The sequence below is a fragment of the Dromaius novaehollandiae genome, chromosome 6 (genome assembly GCF_036370855.1).
Source record: "Dromaius novaehollandiae isolate bDroNov1 chromosome 6, bDroNov1.hap1, whole genome shotgun sequence".
In the NCBI taxonomy this organism is placed as follows: Eukaryota; Metazoa; Chordata; class Aves; order Casuariiformes; family Dromaiidae; genus Dromaius; species Dromaius novaehollandiae.
Genome location: NC_088103.1, coordinates 8,977,543 through 8,994,221, shown reverse-complemented (window position 1 = coordinate 8,994,221; position 16,679 = coordinate 8,977,543). Strand labels below are relative to the sequence as shown.

Genomic DNA, 16,679 nt, shown 5'->3' with positions numbered 1-16,679 from the left:
ACGTAAGGGGTACTTACCCCATTTGTTTCCAACTAGTACTGGGCAGGCTGCATGCCGTGTGCTGTAGTCGCCTTCTCCACTTGGAAAGAGATTGTACCAGAATACCGCTGTGCCCTGGAAATGGCGGTGGAGACTCTCAGCGTCTTGCTCTGTGATGCACACGCTCACCCCAACACTACTTCAGCATAAAGGTAGGTGTCTTTGTATTTCAAATGTTCCTTTAAAATTGAAGATTCTCTTCCATTTTCTAAAATTTGCTTTCCTAAGCAATGAGTCTCCTCTGACTCATATATCCTTGTTTTTTATTTTTCTTTACTCTAAGCGAATTTCATTCAACTCTGAATACTTCTAGAAAAGCAGGATAGTTTCCTAAAAATGAACAGCAGGCTAGCAAAGACAGCCCTTATTCCAGACCCTTCTGAGGGAAAAGCCATAGCAGGAACACAGAATTTCAGACAGAATTCCCTATGGAAGCCCCAAGGCAAATCTATAAAACCACCACAGCAGTAAGAAATCTACTCGCACATTTGAATATTTTTAAAATGTGTTTTGAAATACTGTTTTCCTTAAGTGTTTTGTAAAGTTTATACATTAAAAGCAGTTAAGTCATAGTTATGTTTTGGACTTAACACACAGTAGATCAGAGGTCTCGACTTGCTTGCGTAAGAAGTTTAACACAGGTGAACAGCACCCTAGAATCACTAGCACTGCTCCAGTGGCATCACTCACTGGTGAAGCACCCATGCGCTGCCATGAACAGCACTCTAATCTTCTTTCAGTGAGCTCATTTCATAGTTTCCTTTTCAACATTCAAATATACAATCTGCCATAGTTTTAAGGAGATGGAGAGAGGAATAGTTAATATGGGATTAACCCCCCCCCCCTTACCTTTTTAGGCCAAACGCTAGCTCCTACTTCAGGAAAGACAGTAGCTCCCCCTGCTGACACATCGCTCATCTGAAAAGGTGGAAACAGCACAGGTAAGTTGCAAGCCAAGGCATTCCCAAAGTGCCACATTTTAGTAAAATAAAACTAAGGTACCAAAAAACTTAATTTTACCTCCCCATTAGATAGCAAAGGCTGTGTGACTAATAGCCTAATAAAACAAGACTAAAAACTACCCACTTGGTGCAAAGTGGGATAGCCAGCCTTGTCCCAGAATGTTACGTGCTCAAATGTTTTGGCAACGAGCATGCTATAAATACCTCTGCAGATATAAAAGTGAACAGTCAGTTTAAATCCTCCTTAGGAACACATGTAAGAACAATTATTTATGGGTAAGAAGATACCCCTATTTACCACTAAGTTACTGGCTACCTTCATTTACGAGTCACTTCAGTTAAAAAAAAAAAAATAATGAAATCATTCAACTGTATAGAATATGCAGAGATAGATATTTTTGGCAATAGCACACGACAGAAATATACCACTTACATAAAACAACCAAGTAGCAATTCTGTTGCCTGTTCCCAGTTCCTTAAAAGCATCTGGCTCATCTTTCTGTGAATAAAAGCAAGCAGATTTAATAAGCATTTCATTTTGATTATGTAGAGGAGTCAGTGACATACAGCTGCAGTGCCAGCAGCAGACAAACTCATGCAGAAAATGAATTCATTCCATTTGGGGGGGGGGGATGCAATATGGGTGTACCTATTAATTCAAATAAAGCAGGCATTTTTAAACTCTACAGGACAGGGAAGGCATGAGCCCAAGTTGCTAATGGTTAAGAACAACTTTATTGTCTGAAAATTAGTATGTAAATCCTCTTCACAGCCACAGACTTAATTATTTAATTGCGCTCACGTCTCTCCTCTTGTCCTTGCCAGAGATGAACTCGAGTGAGACAGCGCTGGGGTCCCGAGTCACTGGGACTCGTGCCAGGGCCAGAGCTCTCGCAGGAGGGGCTCCACGCACGCCCTGAAGGCAGCACACCAGCCCTGCTCGCTGCGGGGTGTCTGCCTGCACAGCCCTCTCCCCTTCCTGCTCCCGGCCGTTCTGACCTCACGGCGGAGCTATGCGTGACGGCTGCCACTCCAGCTATGCTGCCGCCTAAGCTCTTTGGCTTTCCGCATTCTGCACTCCTCCCTGGCCCACGCACACCTTTGAGTGCCATTAAAAGTCTAACGACAGGATTCATTAAGCAGTGCCCTCTCTCAGCTGCAGAGTGCCTGTGGCAGTAATTCCTGAAGCTTTTAACAGGAATAAGTAATCCCTGCCTAAATGCACGAGAACACCCTTTCTGTCGCTGCATACACAAGCCCAGTGCTGCGCTGAAAGGGGAGGCTTCTTCCCCTCCACGTTCCAGCCTGTGCATCTGTGTTACCTTTCATTACAGCTGGGGAAAGAGGGAGGAAGCTGAGCGCGCAGCAGAGCTGACGCTTGCAACAGGCTAACGAAGTAGCCAAAAGATCCATTTTGGTAAGTAGCCATTTTATAATCACTTCTACTTAAAAGAACAAAAGTCCATTTTGATGGACTTTTTTATGAGATGAATTTTTGTTGGATCTTATTTTTATGTCTAGAGCCCACCCGCTGTGGCCGCTATTTATGCTCAAATTTTAGCAGTCATTACTCTTGAAATTAACCCATGCATTTCAAACCAAAATCTGTTAATCATTTGCAATGCTTTTGAGCATGTGCTTAAAGAGCAGAGATTCTGATTAATAGTTGGTGGAGTTGATTCACAGCATAAGGTTAATCTGAAGGTGTTAAATCATGTGTAAGTATGCCCAATAAATAACCAACTGAATTCAGTGGCATTATTTCCAGCAATTTGAGGTTTAAGCTGGAACAGAAATAGGTTAGGAATTTAAATCAAATAAACAAAGCAAGGATGGGGAGATGAGGAGAACTTAGTAGGCTTTTGGCAGTTTCAGTAGTCTGTTAGCAATCAGCATGTGGAGTACAATACAGAGTATTTATATTTTCAGATGTCTTTAACAGTATGGAAGATGCCTCTGTCTCAGCTCTGGGGGGTGAAGTTCTCTCCCCACATCGCACGCTTGCACGGTAAGCTGCAGGGCAAGTTTTCCTACCCTGCCCGTGAAGTCCTTCTCACAGGAAAGGGCATTAAGCTCTCACCCGTACCGTCAGGCTAGCCGCCTTCAGCAGCGCCCTGCGCTGCAGATGCATCTATGGTAGCTACGGTGCACAGATGCTGCCGTCTTCTCCCATGTGTGTCAGGAACACAGGACATACCCTGTGCATTGTACAGTCTGACTGCACTGCCTTCAGTGACTTTAACAAAACGGGCTTTACATGGCCAACAAAAATATTTCTCTAGTTTTAGAATGAAGCTAGTGGCCTTTGCTCTGTTGAGAAGAATCAGTCATCTCCTTAGAAATAGCTCTTTTTAAATTATGTTTCTGAAGAAAAACCTTGTTGCTCCATCATGCCTGTATTGTTTATCAGTTCAGCTGGTGGTTTAGAGGGCTTTCTCCACTAACACAGATTAGAAAAGTTGAAGGACTACAAAGTGTAATACACATCGAAGAATAAAAATGGTGCCGCAGCCAAGAGGCCTAGGCTTCACCAGATTACTATCTCTCCTCCATTTCTTTACTTGCCCGTGCAAAGTCAAAGTGGGGTTCATACTGTCCTCCCACTCCATAATTTGCCACCTGAAAAAGAGAAACACATTGCTTGTGAAGAAGAAAGAGGTGGAGACAGAAAATAGGACTTACCCTTCCAAAATCAAAATGAGGCTCATACTGGCCTCCTACGCCGTAGTTGGCTACCTACAGTGAAAGGAAAAGCACAAACATCTAGTAAAGCAGTATTTTGTCTCGACAAGAAGGGGCAAGAATTTTACACATAATCTTTGGATAACCTTTGGCTAGATGAAGTTCATAGGAAATTACAAGTCCCTGTCAACTAAACTGTACTGTACTGTACTGTATGCAGCAAAGTCCTATTGGGTTTATTCACAAATAGCTCTGATTTCATTGAGATTCCTCATCAGTTTAGAGCCAGAACTAGACTGAGCTTTGGGGACTCAGTCCCTCTCCAGTTCTCTCAACCGCACTCCAGCTCCCAGCCAAGTCACAGCTTAAACTTCCCTTCTTGCAGATCAGCTTCCCTGAAAGCTCTCCCGCCCCTCTTAGTCCCTGAATGGTAAAGCCATTCTCCCATTTTTGAGCACCTGCTGAAAATGCCACTGTCTTGCTAATGACTTCCAGCTCTTAGAAACTGATTGGCACCTTTCAAGACTCCTGAAGACGTGGACAGCCACAGGCTCCAAGGAGACCCAAGATCCTTGGCTACAGGAGCAGCAGCACATCCAAGACCAGTCCCACAAGCTGTTGTTTCCCCACTGCTTTGAACGTGTCCCGCTCCAGGTAAGGACACCAAGTACTCGCAGCCGCCACTGCTGTTACTGTAACCTGCTCTGACTCTGCTCCCAGCCCTCCTCCGTCCAACAACTGTCCTACAGCCGCCACAACGGGGACAGACCAATCACTGACACCACCAGTTGTCTTCTCAGGAGGGTGCACACCCCTCTCTGCACCAGCCTGCCTATAATACATGAACCTTTTGCGCATTTCTGCTTGTAATGGCTCACTTGGTTTTATACCAGCACATTCCCACCCCCCTTCCCCCAGGGTCCAAAAATAAAACTTTCCTATAAAAACCGTAAAGGCTGTTTCTCTTCAAAATGGGTCATGGCGCTTTTACATTCTCCGTTCAATTTTAAGTCACTTTTTGATCTCGATGTCTATCAAGACCCACTGTCCTTTTTGCTGATGGATTTTTTTTCTTCTCCTCTATGCATTCATACCCTCAATTTTCAGCCAGATGCTTGGGCACCTTATCGTGAGGAATCTTCATGGAGCAGCAGCTTTCATGGAACCACAGTCCTGCTTTCTATACATTAACACTCACTCTAAATCGGCAAAGCAGCATTCTAGCTGTTCACTTAAGAACCTCAAGGATATAAAAAGTACTTTTAAAATAAAGCCTATTTGAGGTACATGTACAGTCAGTCTTTCCATACTGCAGAGATTCTGGACACACTGCCGGCCTTCTAGGACCACCGAGGCGATGGGGAATCAGAACAACCATTCTTCCCCCATGTCCTCAAATATGAGTCCAGCTCAACTCTTCACTATTACCACAGAAGCAAAGTTTAACCTTACGGTAGCAAAACTGGATTTTACTAGTATAATAAAAATTATACTAATTTGCATTCACTTTAGTAAGCATCCCTCCAGCAAGAGAAAGCCATTTCACACCTTAGTAAAAAGCAAGTACTGTACTATTCTGCAAAGACAACTTTGTTTCTACCTCCCTGTAAAAACACATCCCTTCTTCCCCCAGGCTTGGATTAAGCCAGTTATCAAATTACTAGCTGGCCCTGGATCAAATCAGTTTTTGGGGCCACCTCACAGACGCCACCCGGGTGTGTACCATGCTGCACACAGTCATCCAGAATGAACAGCCTGCTGACAGTCATACTTGTTTTAATGGTTTACCTGTAGTTCCTCAGCTGTGGAGACATCAAGTCCTGTTAGGTCCTGTATCCTTGTGTTAATGCGAGATACCACAGGGCTTTCATATCCAGACAACCACGCACTAAGTTTAAAAAAAAAAAATTAATACAATATGTAATATTAAGACAATATGCTACCATCAATGCATCAATACAAATGCATCGTTCAAAATTGCTTCTCATGTGAGATTTTTTTCCTCGTATTTTAGAAAAAAAATGGTAGGTCAGAAACATTTCCAGGGGCATTACTGAGACCTGCATTTAGTAAGTTATGTTTTCTAGAGAGAACACTTACTAGTTTAAGAAAGCCTCAAAATTAAGGTTCTTACTTTCCATCCTGGGAACTATCAAATGAGTGAGAAAACCATACTTAACTTAAGCAAATACCATTCCAAACGGTGAAATTTGGTTCAAGCTATTTTCTAAAGCAGGCATACCACAGTTTTGCTCTTATCCATGCCAAACAGCTAATTCAGCCCACATGCTTGAAACACTTGGATGCAGCACTGAGGAGAGGACCAGGCGACCTTAGTGTGCACAGAGTCTATGTAATTGTAACTCAGCTCTCCTGCGTCGCCAACGCGCAGATGAGCGAGCACTCTGTGATCTGTCATTTCACATTACTTACCTGTCTGGCAGTACTAAAAACCATTAAGGAAACAATTAAGTAAGGCATAAAACCCTTCACCATATACTGTGTTGAACAAGCTGTACCAAAACAGCCTATTCTAAGAATTTGGTATTTAGCATGTGTTTTGGGTACACAATGATTAAAATGCATATGTATATATATTTATTCCTCCCTTTACACATCAGCCTTGCAGTTCCAAAACCATCCTCAAAATGTCCACCTCCTATTTATAAGTTAGGGAACTTCAGCTGGAAATGCTGCATTTAAAACACTTTGCAAATGAGTCAGCAAAGAAAGGAATAAAACAAATAGTAAGCCGTACTACATGAGAAGTGCTACCTTCACCCAGACTGTCTCTTGACCCAGTTTAGACTCTAAATAGTTGCTCATTCGTGAAAGCTGGCTCAATGAAAAGCAGCTATGTCTGTCATCCAGAAGCAGCCACATACATACCCCGCATACTGCTGTTTGGCAGAAAAGAGCACAAGCTTAGTACGACCGCAGCTTTGTGCAGCCCCACTGGACCCTTACCAGCCAGGAACACATCCAGTTACATGGAAATACACGTGTATTTCATCTCTGTAAGAGAACGGGCCTGGTCCTTTTAAAGAAATAGCAATCCCAGCTAGCCACCTGTCTGTCTGTTTGGGGTTTTTTAATCACTCTTCTGCTCACAGGATTTTTTTTTTTCTTTTTCCTTTTCCTCCCCCTGCTTTACTCCTCCAGTTCTAGCCCAATGCACCTTTATTTTACCTGGTCTGCTTTTCTTTCTCTGTGCCTGCTCACTACCTACCTGGTCCTCTTCTCTGTTTAACTTGGCAGTCCTCTTACTATTCCTGATGATAGCAATGAATTTGGCCCCTTTTTTTTTTTTTTTTTTTTTTTTTTTTTTTTTTTTTTCCCCCTTTCTGCAGAAAGATGGAGACTGCTAGTTCTACCTTTTCTCTAGCATCTGTTGGCCTCTGGAATCACCAGCGGATCCGGGTGCTTTTACAACACTGTTCCACAAACATACCTGGGCTCAGAGCCTAGCAGGCAAGTATAGCATGGTATTGCTACTCAAATGAAGCTTCACAGCTATACTGAATTCCATTTTTTTGTTTGTTTTTTTACATAATTCTTATTAAAAAAAGAAAAAAAACCACACCAGAACGCTTTACATGGGAGGAACAGTAGCATGACACTTGACATAAGGCACTGACACAGGTTACAGAATCTCTACGAGCATGGATTTTTTTTTTTTTAATGAAAAGTACACTATATGTAGAAGAAATGAAATCTCTCAAGACAGACTTGTTCAAACACATACAAAGATCCATCCACTTCTAAACACTGTTAGTATAAGAAAATGTTACAGAGCACCTCTCCTAGACTTAAGATGGTAGGAGAAAGCAAGACAGCGAGTTCTATGAAGCACTTCCCAAATGAAAAGCAGCTATGCAGCCCACGTGCTCGCAGCCACGTTCAACAGGCAACGCTCACAAACAGGCCTCACCTCGCACTTAACACCCAAGAAAAGCCCAAGGCAGCCATCGGGCAAGCCTTCACCATGCACGCGCTAGCTTCTGCTGTCCAGTCTCGTGTAAAGGCTTAAAACAAGCAAGCAACAAAGCCCAGCATTCTCACTACATTTGTTATGTAGAATGGCAGTGAATGTTTTCAGCCCTTCAACGGGGAGAATTCTACATCATTTCATGAAGTAAAAATATGTATTTTAGAAATACAGTTAATTGCCCAAGGATACAAGGAAAGTCTATGGAAGGGGGAGGAAATGGGGAACTGAAACTATTCTTCAAGTGCCAGGCTTGGCACTGAGCAAAACTCAGAGCAGGCCTGTAGTTCTAACCAGTGTCACGTGAGGAGTTGGAGCATGACTGAACCCTGTAAACATCATGAGCTCTGCTGCTGCGGCAGTACAGAGCCAGGGAGGTCCTGCAGAACCCCACACTGATTTTCCAGCATCAGGAGGTCTCGGTACCACCTGTGTTTAGGGTGCACAGGAAGGGCCTTCAGTTCTAGCAGGCTTTGGTTAAACTGGCCTTCGCCAATTACGACACCCCATTCTGCGCTGTCCTTTTTCATTGCTAGGCTCAGCCTTGGTCTTCTAAGGACACAGAGTTAGTCTCACTTTGGCACTGACACTGAATAAAGCATCCAGTTCAAGACTGTTTATAGGAAGTGTTCCTTCACTCAGAGGGCTCTTTTCCCTGTTCTTTTCTGTCAAAAGCCACTCCCTTGCCAGCGGCACATGGGATGCAGGATTAAGAGATTGTTAAATTGTGCTCCAACTTTTTTTAATGTATGTGTAGTCCAGGGTTCACAGCAATTCACATTAAATGCACACAAGCTCTACTCTTCAACCTGAGTTTGTTAAGTTGCTCACTCGGATGAAAAGCATTCTGCTGTGTATCTGACTAGCTGACACCCATGACGCCACCATGACCAGAAAGCTAATTCGTAACAAAAAGGGACAAACTGACTTCATGGGGAAGCCATAAGCATTTGAATTTAAGGTGCAACCACGATGACTTGGCTAACTAGAGGATTTGACATTTCTTTAAAACCTGCTACAACAGCCAAAATTACCAAAGACTCCAAAGCACCAAAAGACATCCATGAACTAGAACTAAGCTAACATTTTATAGAAACTGAAAGAATTAAAGTGCTGGATACACCCTGGGGGGGGGGGGTGTCTTTTTTTTCCTCCACACACCAATATCTGGCAGCAAGCTTTTAACTTTATGTTCAGTACAAGCAGCTAGCTTTTTCTTTTTTTTCTTTTTCTTTTTTTTTTTTTAACATTTACTCCCCTCTTAAAATTCTGTATCAGATATCCCACTAGAGATTTAAATAGTGTAAGATTTCATAAACAAAGATTTGTATGTAGAAATAATTTTAGATTAACCAGTAATATTTGGAAAAAAACAGACAACTGTCCAGGTATGCAACATACATGGGCTCACATGCCCAAAAGCTTGTTTACTGCTCTAACTGTCCCGGCTGCTCTAGTAACAGACATTACAAACCCCATATCCTTAGTCACAGCTGCAACAGCACCGCACCAGACTTTCAGCACGGCTTTTGTAACCATGGTTATTGGTCACAGGAAATAAAGTCCTGCATGTTTAAAACTTTCTAAAATATATTTAGTATGTCACAGTATTAGTAGAGAGGCGACAGTGACTGAATGAAAACAGGCTGGTATTCCTGCGGTGGAAACTTTAACATCACATGCTACGAGCTTCAGCTGGCTTCTTGGAGGAAAGAGAGGGGAGGAAAAAAGCAGGGGGGGAGCAGCTGCTTTAAAAGCAGCGTAGTGTCAGACTGGCCGAGTTTATTCTGGTACTGCACACAGCACGGCTTGATGGTGCTCCTCATGCTGCTGGCAAGGTGCCCCCTTTTATACAGTCTGCCACGTACTGCACAGTGAACAGTAGCCCTCTCAAAGAGAGGAATGCTGTAATTTAGATGTGCATTTGCTAGGAAAGAATGTTTGAAGAGGGAAAGCAGTAATCTATTAAAAACACAGAGCAAGCATTTTTTGGTTTTCAGGAGCAATGATTCATCTGGAATCCAAACCAGCTCAACCGGCCCCAGCAGAAGGACATTGCTACCAGTGATTCTGCAAGGGAAGTGCCAGCGATCTAGCATGAATAACTTGATTTTTCTAAAGCAGTCTGGCCTGGCGTTTGGGGTTTTGGGGGCGGGATTTATTTCCCATCAGAATTTTAGCTGTCAAAGTCTCTCAAAGTACAGACCTCCTGAACAACTAGCATGTGGAGGACCACAAAGGAGAGGGGAGGCACGAGAAAGGAAGATTTCCCTCCTTCCACCCCTACGGCAATCCCTTTGCTCAAAGAAGTTCTCTTCACTAATTTCTTAGCAATTTCTTAGAGCCATTTACTTGTACTTCTCTTTGCAGTCCCAAGTCTGGTTTCCAACGAGATAAGGAATTTCAACACTCAGCCCAGTACAATCTGATTTAATTCTGAGAGTTACTTATGTGCGCTGGAAGGAGTCCCAGACTGACACCTTTTTAAGCACCAAACCCTGCACGTTTAAATAGTTCTAAGGCTCTTATTCACAAGGTACTAGTCACTAGGCTTTACTTCGGGTCTGCAGCGCACGGAGCAGCACCTCACATGCCGCAAGTGCTCTTGTACTTGATCACACAGTTCCTAGGCCAGGGAGAGCCCACAGCCGGTTCTAAAGTGAGATCACGTCCCCCGGAGAAACAGTTATTTTGTCGTGTCTCTCAGGAAGCCAGCGGTAATGGCAAACGGATCTAGCTGCACTGGGCCCAGTCAGACACAGGATCAAGAGGGAAACAGCTGGTAATGACGAGCATTGTCTAATACTTTCTCTGACTATGGCATTTTCAATGTATGCAGAGTGGCAAATAATCCCATTTCCTTCAAAAACACAAAACAGTCTTTAATATGTAAGATAACAGCAATAATACACTTGGTATTTGCTGAAACACCTAGAACCCCCATATTAACAGGGTGTTCATATATGTGATTATTAAAAGCAAAATTACTGTTTCCTTATATAAGCTCAAACTGGTATATAACATTGCCCAATAGCTGAAATTTACTGGTCTTGTGGATAATTCTGTCTGCATCATTGCATGATGCAGCCTAACTGGTACAACACTTCCAAGGCATAAGACTTCCCACTAGAAAGAAAGCAAAACCCTAAATAAAAGCCATCTCAGTAAGGGCCATCTGTTCACATAGGGGCCAATTGCACATCTCAGTTGCTTTCAGGTAGTCATGCAGTCACCTTCGCAAGCTGCTGCTATTAGACAGCTCATCACGTTAACAGAAACACTGACTGTGTCCACAGAGATTAACAGGCGTCTTCTATAAATGCCCCAAACCAGTTGTGTCACAGAAGATAAATCTTGAAACTGAACAAATGCTTTCTGCAAAATGCACAGTCACAGATGAACAAGAAACAAACACAACACAAAAAGACTTAAAAATAAAATTTTAAAAAGAATTAAATCTAATGCATGTCAAATAAGCCATATCTTCCTAAAGTCATTCTGGACAGGCCCTATGAAGGCAGTTTTAAGGAACAAATATGTAAGAGCTCGCTTCCAACAGTCCTGAAAAGACTCCAAATATTTGCACGCGCTTTAAAGAGTAGAAGTACATGTTGCAAAAAATGCAATGCAGAGGGGTGCGCACGTAAATAAGAAGTTTTTAACTTGCCGCTACTTATAACAAGCCTGCTTTTAAAGATCAGATCTCGGCTGTAATGTTTGCTACTTTCCATACCAGTTATAATCATCCCTGGATCAATCAACTTTCTGTGATGAGTATTTGGAAGTACTGTAACCTTTTAAAAGTATTAAATAAATAAATAAAACACTTTTCTGCTTAAGCTATTAGGTCTTTCTAATTTCTTTTTTGTTCAAAAAATATGAATGAACACTACGCTATTAGAGCAGCAACTATTTTCAATTGTTTAGTATTATTAAAGTTACAAGCTACATTAACTTGTGCTAAACCTGTGAATTATAGCAGCTCATCGGTGCCTACTTCTCAGTGCAGTGTGCATCGATACTGAAATTTAGTGGTGTAGATGAGTGACATACAGCCTCCTCCAGTTGTTAGTGTAAGCAGAACCCTTCACTTCGACAACATTTTTAGTACATTAGTCGCATTATACAGGCCATGACAAGCAAAAGTGGAAACTTCAGCTTTAGCTACCACTAACATTTAAAAGTAGTTCACATTTCAGCAGACCACTTGCTTTATTACGACAGTTCATTTTGCTTTAGGTCATTCTTTTTCTTCTAAAGAGAACGAATACACCAGTCGTGCAAAATCCGTATGTGCCCCCCGTTTAGCGATGAAGCAGTGCAGTCCCAGAACAGACTTCCTCGGACTGGGCGCACGTTCGGAAGACGTTCCCTTACCTCTTAGAGACTCTGTAATGTGCTGTGGTCAGTTTCCCAGTCTCAGGGTCATGCACAGTAGCTCGGCTCAGCTACAAAAAGAGAAAGGACAAGGGCTTACCCACCTAGTAGGCTGCTTTTTGCCAAGCCACAGGTGTTTGAAAGGGTTCCGATTGGTCTGGATGGTATGCAATGCTCTTAAATTGGCAATATTAGAAGGGCAACAGAAGCTGTAGCTGCCATTTCCAAATCAAAGCAAATTGGTTGGAAAAATTTGGTTAGATTGTCCTTTCACTTTTTTCCTTCTTTGTTTTTTTTTTTTTTTTTTTTTTTTTAACTAGAGACTTTCTGCAAGTAGTTTATGATGCTGAGTTTCCCAGACAATTCCTCTTCATGCAGAAGTTTAACTTTTTTGAGAATTTTGGCTTAACCAAACTTTAATCACCACTACCCAAATCAGGAGGAGGAGGGGTACGGTTCTTTTCAAGATAGCCAGACTTTCTCTTGAAGCAAAATTTGGAAAACAGTTGCTAAATTCAAGATTTGCAGTATTTCATAGGCAAACTGGAAAGAACCAGGAGTCCAGTTAAAAAAGGAGTTCGCTTCCTGCCAAATTTGCATCAGCAGCAGGCAAAAGCCCAGACAGGAGTGAGGGATTATCTTGGACCGTGAAATTCTGGGCGACTAATGAACGAGTGTTTTGCAAGCCAATCCAGCTGTCACGCAGGATAACGACTTGAGGCATCTCGTATGCATGTGAAAGCACTTTATGAGCGGTCTGCTCGATTTTGCAAGGAAAAGGAGGACAAGTTTTAATTGATAGCAGCAAGGGAAAGGGAATTTAAAAAAGGTGGGTTCTACTGAAGGTTTTGTACTTTCGTGTGTTTTGTACATTGAATGTATTTAAGAGATCTGCTTCTTGTACAGATTATTAATTGGGAACACACACCGAGAAGGTGACTTTTTTTCTTCCAGAACTTCCAGCTGAAGGAAAAGACTGCGAAACTCAGCAGTAACAGTCTGTTACAACATCTGCATGTAATAAAGTGGTGGACTACAAAGCCAAAGTTGTCTTTTTAGACCACCTCTTTCCCCATAATGAGCAGAATGTACGCACTCATTACAGGCCCAAAACGTCTGGCATAGAGCTCTCTTACCTTTTGCTAATTCTGTAATGTGCCGTCTCCAAGGCTCCTGTTATGGGGTTTGAAATGGTGGCTCGCCTCAGCTGTGAAGCGAACCATCAGAATAGTTGCATTACAAAGCACATACTGCATCACAGCAATCCGACCATTCAGAAGCCTACGGAAACGCCACACAAGCTGCCACGCAAGCCACCCAGTCACCTTCCGTGCTGGTGTCCCTTTTAAGGAGGGGAAAAAATCGGAAGCTGTGATGGGTAGGAAGGGGAAGTCTCCAGTTTTACTAAAAGAAGTTTTAACAGCATCTTAGAGAAAAATCGAGTTTTCCAGGAAATAGTGTTTCCATTTCTGGAGCAAGAGGAACAGCTGTCTGAATAAAGTAAACTAGAAATTTTCATTTCCTTCATATTTGAACAGCTGCTGGCAGCTGTGCAATATGACACACGTACAATCGGTCCTTTGTTAACACATTGTCCTGCACAGGTAAAATAAGCTTTACAGTTAAACCAAATCACTGCTCTTGTGTAAAGGGAATATGATTAAATCCCTACCTTGGTGACTCTTTCCTTAGCCACAGCAGCACTGAAGTGAACTCCTCTGCCACTGACTGCTAACAAAGACTAATGACTTGGTTCAGACTACGGACACATTTACCTCGTAGTCCTTACTCACCCGGAGTGAGAACTCCTGCCCCCAGGCCTTGCCTTTCCCTCCATCATCCTGCAGCTACGTGGCACCACCCCATTTATTCTGATTCAGTATCTTACATGCACTACATAACGTTGTTCATGGGCTATTAGACACTCTCCATCAGTCATAGCTGGAAAGCTTCAGCTTCAGAGCCCAGTTTTCAGAGAAAAGTTTCACATTTTGGTCATTTCTAGGTACAAAAAGGCATACCAAGTCCCATAATAATTAGAAGATTTTTTTTTCTATTGTTACATAAATAAATAAATAAGGAAATCAAAGCTTCTCCATCCCTACTAACAGAACCAGGTAGGAGGGACTCTTAATACGCAGCCTCTCCTCTCATTCCAAGCAGAAGCACAAACTGTCACTCCAGAGAGACTCCCAAAGCTGAGCAATACCCTTTCATCTTGACAGCTTATGCCAGAGCAGAAGGCTGGACGCAGACCAGACAGCTGTGCCTTCCGAGAGGCAGAGAGAGTTAGTATCTCTGGCATCCAGAAGGAAGGAGACAACCTTTCCGTCTCAAAAATCCACAGTCTCCTGCTACACCGGTTACCAAGCCCTGCAAGAGCTAGGCTGCAGGAAATATGAGGAACGCTAACACTGTAAGGATGCTTCTACATTAATGAACTGTGCATCTGCAGGGCTTTACCCCAAGTCAAACATTTTGTAGGAAAACAATTATCTCAGCAAGTTTAGAAGTTTAAATCTGCCACATGTTCAGAGATTCATGCAGTTTTTCTATTTTCAGCTATGAGGTTTATTTCTATTCCATAAAGAAACGATTTAGTCATATTTCAGAGACATAATGCCAGGGCTTTTCTGCAGCAGCAAAGGGGTTTAATCGTCAAACAACTGGGGCTCCGACTCGCAGATCCGCAGCAAGGCAGATGTTTTAGGGGTAGATGAAGAGAACTGTTTGTACTTTCTTGTTTACGGTTCAAAATGTTACTTCACAAATACAATGCATCAGCCTTTACCAAGCTTTAAAATTCCCTTCTGTCTACCTCCTACTCAGGGCTGCAACCAAAGACAGCCTCATGATTGATGTACCCATGTATAACCCACATCTGTCTTAATTTGTAACAGTCCTAGCTAACAGTCTGTCCCATAATTAACGCACATATTCTTCTAACCTACACCTGCTCAGCTTTCTCTGGACCAAGAGCCATTTAGGCTAAAAACAAAGGAAAGGGCAGGGAAATGATTTAGACAAGTTTAAATCTTATTTTAGAAGTAACTGGCAACTCATACGAAAATAAATCAACTTGACTGTATCTTAAATGCACATTTGGAGCTGCACAGTCAAACCACATGGATATAGAAGGCAAGTCAGTCAGGTTTTTTCTTTTTTCCTCTTCATCTTGGACACTCCTGTTACATTCTGACAGTTGAGCTATATTATTTTTAATCCAGAAACAAGAACCTTGGGATCTGGTTTCTCAAACAGGATTTTGTAAGCTGAAATGGTGAACAAGCAGCTGAATGCCACCAACTAAGTACTGCCTCGTTAAAGCTCTTTTGCCCCCAGGTAACTTCAAACCAAAAGACATACACAAAACCTGGGACACAAAGTCAATTTTATACTGAATGGAGAATACTACTGTTTGTTATTGTTGATTCAGTACATTAAAATAAGGTGACATCCAAGACCAGAGGAACAGCTGCCTTTCCCTAGAAGGCACTCTTCTCCATGTCATAACTTTGGCAAATATCGAATTAAGAAAACAAAAACATCCAAAATACCCAGGTGACAGGTGTATTTCAAGGCAACCTAGCTGCAGCATGTTTTCTGTCGTGGAGCGTTCTTCTCCTTATCTGAAACAGCTCATGCTGAAATTGTGTCTTCTAGAAAAGTCTGACAGTCCTGGGCTGCTGTTACCTGGCTCTCTTAATTACACAATTTCTAACTTCCCCACTGTCCCCCTTAAGCAGCGTGCCACCGAGAGTTACGAGGTGAGGAAGCACACGGCACGCGCCCAGCTGCACGCACCTCTGCATTCAAGAGGACACAGAATCTCTCACACACACCCCACTTCGAACAGAATTTAGGACTCCAAAAGGCAAAGAAATGTAAGGCATTTACCCTTGGCTTTGCTAGTTCTTTCACAGTTTCGATCTCTTCGTCGGAGATGATGTCAAGGAAACGAACGATTCGAGGTTTGTCCCACTCATCTTCCTGTTTGACAGGACCCAGAATGTACCTAGGATTTCTGTTTCCATCATAGTAGCGGCAGAAGAGCCTTTTTTGCCTCCGTGGGGTCTGAAAGCATGATAGAGCAAGAGATAATCAGAAGACATCTATTTAACATCAGTACCTCTAAGAAATATTAAATGTCCTGAGAACAAGATACAGGAACAATTCGTTTTCCCCATCTTACTTTTATGTTACTGCTTAAAGAGATACTTTAAGTTTGAGAAATCAGTGCTTTAAGCAAATGAATGTTACTCTGTAATGGTGCAACAAGCAGTACTTTACACGGCTAAGTACTTACATAGCTAAGTCCTATTGAAAATAATTTTGTTGCTGAAGGAAAAAAACCTCATTCAATACCATATATAAATCTACACTACAGCATACTTGTTCAGTTATTTGCAATTACTTAGTGGGTTCACTGGCTTATTAAGTCAGTCAGCAGTGTCTGTGGAAGTATTATTTTTTCTTTACTGGACAGAATGAAACAGGGAAGAAGTCCAGCACACGCTAATCCTCAGCTCTATATGCTCAGCCAAGTGCTACAACAGCTTCCTTGCTTTCAGGCCACATACAAACTCCTGACAATGTTTTGTTATGGTTGGGTTTGTACATTCGTACATTTT

At 42.4% G+C, this 16,679-nt stretch overlaps 1 protein-coding gene and 1 long non-coding RNA gene across 6 annotated transcripts in view; one reads left to right on the top strand and one right to left on the bottom strand.

Moving 5' to 3' along the window:
- Positions 1-16,679, bottom strand: part of P4HA1 (prolyl 4-hydroxylase subunit alpha 1) — a 40,215-nt gene that overhangs the window by 3,911 nt on the left and 19,625 nt on the right. For 2 of the 5 annotated variants that reach the window (XM_064513600.1, XM_064513599.1), the window contains exons 8-14: positions 15,946-16,122; positions 12,049-12,119; positions 5,472-5,571; positions 3,684-3,737; positions 1,435-1,500; positions 889-957; positions 18-114 (exon numbers count right to left, since the gene is read on the bottom strand). In XM_064513600.1, coding sequence (XP_064369670.1) covers positions 18-114; positions 889-957; positions 1,435-1,500; positions 3,684-3,737; positions 5,472-5,571; positions 12,049-12,119; positions 15,946-16,122 — 634 coding nt within the window. Of the gene's footprint in view, positions 1-17; positions 115-888; positions 958-1,434; positions 1,501-3,002; positions 3,621-3,683; positions 3,738-5,471; positions 5,572-12,048; positions 12,120-13,184; positions 13,256-15,945; positions 16,123-16,679 lie in introns of those variants that run through there. The other 3 variants (XM_064513601.1, XM_064513603.1, XM_064513602.1) reach the window with 3 other exon arrangements.
- LOC112986633 (uncharacterized) lies at positions 880-5,475 on the top strand. Its single transcript, XR_003260070.2, has 4 exons — positions 880-980; positions 2,336-2,418; positions 2,931-3,009; positions 4,179-5,475. It is a non-coding gene; the product is annotated as an uncharacterized LOC112986633 (long non-coding RNA).